This window comes from Tupaia chinensis, unplaced genomic scaffold (assembly GCF_000334495.1).
Source record: "Tupaia chinensis unplaced genomic scaffold, TupChi_1.0 Scaffold000140_1, whole genome shotgun sequence".
Taxonomy (NCBI): domain Eukaryota; kingdom Metazoa; phylum Chordata; class Mammalia; order Scandentia; family Tupaiidae; genus Tupaia; species Tupaia belangeri.
The window spans coordinates 9774571-9781144 of NW_006159610.1; the positions used below are offsets into that span (position 1 = coordinate 9774571).

The window sequence follows — 6574 nt, forward strand, 5'->3', positions numbered from 1 at the left end:
CTCTCTGAACTTGAAGGAAAGGAAAGCAGGGCAGGTTGGGCTAGGGCAGCCTGCAAGCCCTGAGCTCTAATGGCCAAAGCAACAACTGCCTCAAGGACAAGCAGAGGAGCTGAGGGATAGACATGGGGTCTAACACAAGCCAGTCTACACAGGTCTCACCCAGGACTACATGTATGTGAAAGACTTTCCAGAACAAAACAGATGTCTTGGATCAACTGAGCCAGGAATTTCCAAGGGAGTCAAAGTGCATGAGAACCTTCAGAGACCATGACATCATGGCAGTGACATCACAGCCTAACATCCAGTCAGAAAAGGGATGACCATAATGCCAGCCCTCAGAGGACCAGAACCCTGAACAAGGTGACAGCTGTCCAGCTCTTCCTCACCTGCCGCAGGCTCCAGTACCCTCTGCCGTGTGACTCTTTGTCAACTTGGAAGAGGTGAGTCCTTGGTAAGGTGGGCCACCGCTAGAAAATACATGACCGAGGCTCCATAAGGCTCCCTCCTGGGATCTTTCCCCAGTCTCTGTCTCCCTTCCTCACAGTTACAGTGGATTCTACTTTGCAGAAAAGGGAAGCAGCAGACACCAAGAAGCACTGAGAGAGATGATAGCGAGGCAGTGACATGCCAGCACCATTCTTCATCTGGAAAGGAGAGAACAAAACTCAGTTCCTACCCAAGAGGACCAAACCCTGAGCACAGAGGTGCCTGCCTGGCTGCACCATGGACTCCAGGCTCCTCCACTGCATGATGCTTTGTCTCCTGGGAGCAGGTGAGTCTGGGGACAAAGGAGCCAGGTCTGAGTTAAGCGACTTCTGAATCCTCCACTCTACCTTGGGACCCCAGGCACTCTCCTGAGCTCATTCTCCTTCTGCTTCTCCCACAGGCCCTGTGGAGGCAGGAGTCACTCAAACTCCAAGACACCTGATCAAAACAAAAGGACAGAAAGTGACACTGAGATGTTCCCCTATTTCTGGGCATGAGAGTGTGTCTTGGTACCAACAGATCCTGGGCCAGGGCCCCCAGTTCCTCTTTGAATATTACAGAGAAGAAGAGAGAGCAAAGGGAAACTTCCCCAGTCGGTTCTCAGCTCACCAGTTCCGTAACTACAGCTCTGAGATGAATGTGAGCTCCTTGGCGCTGGAGGACTCAGCCCTGTATCTCTGTGCCAGCAGCTTGGCACAGCCCTGCAGAGGCACTGACGTTCTGTGCGCAAACCTCTGTGCCCCAGCAAGGAAACACCTCAGATCTGACATGCTGGGAGAACTTGGGGGCTGCAGGAGCACTTGAAAATAGTTCTGGGTTTCTGGACAGTGCAGCTTTGTCCTTTTGAGCCTTTCAGGGTTCAGGCCAAGTCCAGGCATAGCTCTTCAGAGGATCGTTCTACATCAATAGGTCACTCCAGAATGACTTTTTTTGACTACCACTGTTTTCTACGCTTCCTACACATTGTGTACTGCAGGGGTGAAGGGAATGCTTGTAATTTAATATCCAGAATTGTTCTCCTCAGAGCAAAAGATTTCAGTCTGGACTCAAGACTGTTTATAATCATACAGCAGAGATGGTAGCATCACAGGAATTTGCTTTATGTAATTGATGGAGAAGTTGCTGGTATTTGGGGAAGGTCAAGGAGAGAGAACATGATCAAAGATGGTTGATAATAGAGATAGCACTGCCGGGTTAGTAAAAGGTGTTCTGTGCGGCATAAGCTCTCTTCTCTCTTCAAGTTTTCAGTATCTAGAAAATGTAAGACAAGGCCTTAGAGCTCTGGCATCAGCTAGCGGCAGGTCTCCATGAGCGATGTCTCTGAGTAGCTGGTTGCCCAGTGCAAGGACGCTGGCATCATTTCTGTCTCCCTCCTTCCTCACTCCAGGTCCCAATCTTATTCCTCAGGGCACAGTCAGGCACTTTCCAAAACCAGAGGAGTCCCATCACCCAGGTCGCTAACCAGCACAGGTTCTCCTCTTCCCAGGATAAATGCTGTGTCCCTGGGATATCTTCCCAACACTTCCCACCCAGATCCCAGTTCCTTCGAAAGCAAATGCTCTTCCCAGTGGTTCCCATCAGCGGCTCTTACATCTCTGTCTGTGTTTGCATGCTCCCAGGCTGGAAGGCTGCTCCTGGTCACCAGACACAACCAGGCTCTCCTCATCTATCAAAGACCAGCTCATATAAACTTTCCTCTTTTCTTCTTAAAAAAAACTTCATTTATTTATTGAGAGAGTGGAAACTCCGACAGAGTTTTTATACCATGATCCACTCCCAGCTTCATCCAGCCAGGATCATGAACTATGCAGGGAGACCTTGAGATGTGAACCCAGGCCCTTCCCATGTGGCTTCAGCATCATGGAGCATTGCGTGCCTGCCCTCCATGCTGCTGCAGCTGGCTCCTTTTCTTTTTCCCCTGACTCCTCCTAGCACTGAAATGCAGTTTCATAGAAAAGCAAAGTATGTTCTTGATGTTCTTTAAGTTAATGCCCACCTACACAGAATCTTGGAATGTTATTAATCACTATTTTCCCTTAACAAGGTGCTCACTTCTCTTACCTGAAATGCAATGTATTATCACAATAGTCCTGGTATTCCACACAACATGTACAATATTTTGAGCAGTTGTGCTTCCATAGTCAGGATTGATGAACAGTACAACGAAATACCCTAGCTTTGGCTTAAACTAGAATTTGCCAGTGCTTTTATGGAACAAAGTTGTAGCAATATTTGTCCAGTCTTAGAATATTGTAAAAAATACATTTACCATAACCACACTTTTCCAGAATCATATGTGTGTGTGTGTGTATATATATATATATATATATAGAGAGAGAGAGAGAGAGAGAGAGAGAGAGAGAGATTTTTGCTACTGGGCATGAATGCTCCCAGAAAGACAGAGAGAGAGATAGAAAGACAGAGGGTGAGAATGCACCTCTCCTCTCTGGATTTTGGACATGCACACACATTAGCCTGTTGAGAACTTCCAGCCTTCTGGTCAGGGACTAGGACCATGGTCTACCATGTGGGAGTCCAGAACCTTAAGCATTATGCTATCTGCTGGCCCCAGAACCATATTTTTAGAGACTTTAATGACGCTGGAAACATCATCAAGAGTGCTTCTTAGCAATGAACTTGAAAAACTGAAAAATTGGCTTTGGTAAGTTTGTCATAGAAACTTATCATCCTTTGCAATGAAAAGATACCGTGTGTGCATGTGTGTGCATCTGTGCTTTCTTGTAGAGACGCGCCCACACAGAAATTGTCTCTCTCTGGTGACATTTGTTGATAGGTGATGATCACTGGTTAGAGCTCACAGGCCCTTCCACCCACAAGTGACAGATCCAACTGAACCTACCCTAATTACATCAAGATTTCAGAAGTAAATATGTAAAATCTGGAAACCCTTTTTATAAACATGGGCACTAATTAATTTAAGTACAAACTATGAGGAGCTATGGGTCTGATTAACCTAGAGGAGCTATGGAGTACCCGACTCCAGGCTGGAGCTGTTTGAGGTCATTGAATTCTATGGCCGCGGCACTCTGGCTGACCTCGTCCATCTTCTCACACTGGTCACCACGGTGTAGCAGTTTTTGTTTATTTTTCTTTTTAGTCAAAATGCTGCTTGATACATCTTTTGCCTTTACTGACTAAGGGTGGATTTGAATATCAATCCTAAACCTAGCAGGCAGGGAAAGCAGTGGAAAAAGTGTGTGCAAGGGGTCAGGGTGTACAGGAGACAGGGGTGGACAGTGGGGTGATCTGTGTGTCAGTTTTAGACAAACTTTAGCAATACGGGTGTTTGAATCCATGACCACTGCCCACTAGGGGGCACTGTGGTTCCTTGATGCTGCCTGGAGCCATGAGGAGGGTTTGGGAAGGTAGTTCAGGAGCCTAAGGCCTAGGAAGCCTTAGCTGCTTGCTTTAGTCCAGCAGGTGATTTGAATTCAGGGTGGGCCCAGGATTTGTGGAGTTAGACTCTTGATGGGAAGGGAAGGGTCCGGGTGCCTCAGCCCTCAGAAGGCACAGAGGAGGAAACTTCTCTGCATTTGCCTGGGCAAAAGACTGGAAGGGACTAGGGCTGGAGGGCTCGGGAAGCAGTGTCAGGGCAGCAGCCAGGACGGCAAGAGGCGGAACTAGAGCCTGAGAAAATGGTATGTGGTGGGCCTGTGGGCCCTGTGTTCAAAATGACTCCTTCTTTAGTTGAGGGGCTGAACAAGAGGTCTCAGAGCTTGGTCCTGCTAGGGTGAGGTGTGCTTGGTGGCCTGTAGGGGGAGTAAAGTCATAATGACACTTCAGGCTCATGTCCCTGTCAGGCGACAGCTACCCAACCTGAGAAGCTCAGCCCCAGAGACTTGTGCAGAGCTAGGGGATGCCTAGGTTCCTAACTACCATGAGATTCAGGCTTCTCTGCTGTGTGGCTCTTTATCTCTTGCGATCAGGTGAGTTCTGGGCACATTTGAGGGTCTCTGATCTGTCTTTGCATCTCTGAAGTATTAAGTGGCTAAAAGCTGTAGCAGGTGACACCCTCCTGCATTGTCTTTAGCTTCTGCCCTCTGACCCACAGGCCTGGCTGCTTCTGAAGTCACCCAAACCCCCAAACACCTGATCAAAGCACGAGGACAGCAAGGGACACTGAGATGCTCCCCTGTCTCTGGGCACCTTTCTGTGTACTGGTACCAACAGACCTCGGACCAGGGTCTCCAGTTTCTCGTTCAACATTACAATGGAGAGGAGAGAGAAAGAGGGAACATCCCGGATCGATTCTCAGCACAGCAGTTCAGCAACTCCAGCTCGGAGCTGAACCTGAGCTCCTTGACTGTAGGAGACTCAGCCTTGTACCTCTGTGCCAGCAGCTTGGCACAGCCCTGCTCGGTCGTCAGCCTGCTGTGCAAAAACGATCCTGCCCTGCTCAGGAAGTGGCCCTGATGGTGGCACTGCCAGCCAGCTGGCTGAGGCCCTGGAGAGAGGCCGGTCTTCCAGATACTCGTGGTGCTCACATATGTGATCTGCCTTAATGTTTGCAGAAATCATGCAAAACTCGTGTTATTTTATGTTTCTGCACCTGAGGGAAAGAAGTCATCTTTGATGCCTTTTTTTTTTTTTGAGAGTTTTTTGCTATAGGGTGCATGTGCTCACCAGAAAGAGAGACAGTGAGACAGAAAGTGAGAAATCACCCCCAGGCGGGATGGCCACCTTGCAGTCCCTTCTCCTCCATTCTCCTCTCAGGATCCTGGGCATGCACGCACACGCACCTTGTGTGAGTTTAAGTCACCTGGTCTGGAACTCGAGCTGTGGTCAACTACATGGGAGTCCAGTGATATAGCCATTACGCCAAATGCTGGTCCCTTGGATCTCATATTTAACCAGTAGCTTACCAGGTTTTTATAACACCTGAGTCTCCCACCCACCTCTCCTAGATTTGTCCTCTTCTCTGTCTTTCTAGGTTCTTGTTAACAGGATCGGAAGGCCATGTATCCTATGTGACTGTCAGAAACCCTTCCCTGACAAGGCCAGGGAACTTAGGACTTCAAGGTATGGCTCATCCATTGATCTTCACTCACCATAGCATTGGTGTGGTGGCTGATTGCAGAGTGAGGATTCCCAGCTTCACCAAAGGACGCAGCTTTTGAGGAAAGCGCCGATGGCCTTCATGGGATGCAATCCACCAAGGGGGAGAGGAGCATCAGTAATTGTTGCTCACTTCCTGATTTCTCTTCTGCTATTCAATAAACACTTGGGGGTTCCTTACATTGTATATGGTATTGTATCTCATGAAATATAAAAGGAAAAAGAAGAAAGAAAAATAAATGCATGATAAAAAATTTTAATGAAAAAGTCATGTTTCTTGCCTTTTAAGTTTTAAGGTCTACCTTTCTTTGTTTTTCAAGTAATTTACTCAGTTTTTGAATTATGACTCATACAAATTTTTTTCCCTTTCTCTTTCTGCCTTTGGCTACCTAGCCCCCTTTTGCTAGCTTATTTTAAAAATTGTATTAAGGACTACTGACATGGAATCCACCTTCAACAGATAAAACAACACAGTATTGTAATCTATGGTAACTATCTTGTATATAAGACCTCTTGAATTATTCCTCTTGCTTAACTAAAATTTGTATCCATTGACAGGAACTCCCCAGTCCCCCACTCCCCAGCCCCGGGAAGCCACCATTCCTTACTTTGCTGCCGTGAGTTGGACTATTTCAAATGCTTCACATAAGTGGGATCATGTGGTGTCTGTCCTTCCGTGACTGTCTTGTCTCGCTGAGTGCGATGTCCTCCAAGTTCACCCTCGGGGTTGTGTTTGGCAGGATTTCCTTGTTTCTCAAGACTTAGTATTAAATGTATCCTATTTGACTGTTTCCATGGAAACCCTTTGTCATGTGTGTGGCAGGGTCGTTTGCAGAGTTGTTTGCACTGACTACATTACTGCACATTCATAGTTCAATTCTGCTCCCAGAGAAATTCAGAGAAAAGGAATAATGCCATATTTTACTGGCTATGTAATACATACCAAATAAAAGCGCTTCATTTGAAAACTTTCTGTTAATCAGATGTTCAACTTAGAGAAAAATTCAAGAGA

General features: G+C 47.1%; 1 long non-coding RNA gene and 2 gene segments (V, D, J or C); 2 read left to right on the plus strand and 1 right to left on the minus strand.

Annotated features, from left to right (window-relative positions):
- The first annotated feature begins 66 nt into the window (after positions 1–66).
- On the plus strand, positions 67–1708 carry LOC102482042 (T cell receptor beta variable 5-5-like). The segment is given in 3 exon segments: positions 67–440; positions 568–772; positions 887–1708. Coding segments are annotated over 2 exon segments (453 nt in total).
- Positions 511–6574, minus strand: LOC114007211 (uncharacterized). Its single transcript, XR_003548834.1, has 3 exons — positions 6171–6574; positions 5556–5762; positions 511–644 (listed from the first exon to the last, which is right to left on the minus strand). It is a non-coding gene; the product is annotated as an uncharacterized LOC114007211 (long non-coding RNA).
- Positions 3513–5111, plus strand: LOC102482457 (T cell receptor beta variable 9-like). The segment is given in 2 exon segments: positions 3513–4433; positions 4559–5111. Coding segments are annotated over 2 exon segments (432 nt in total).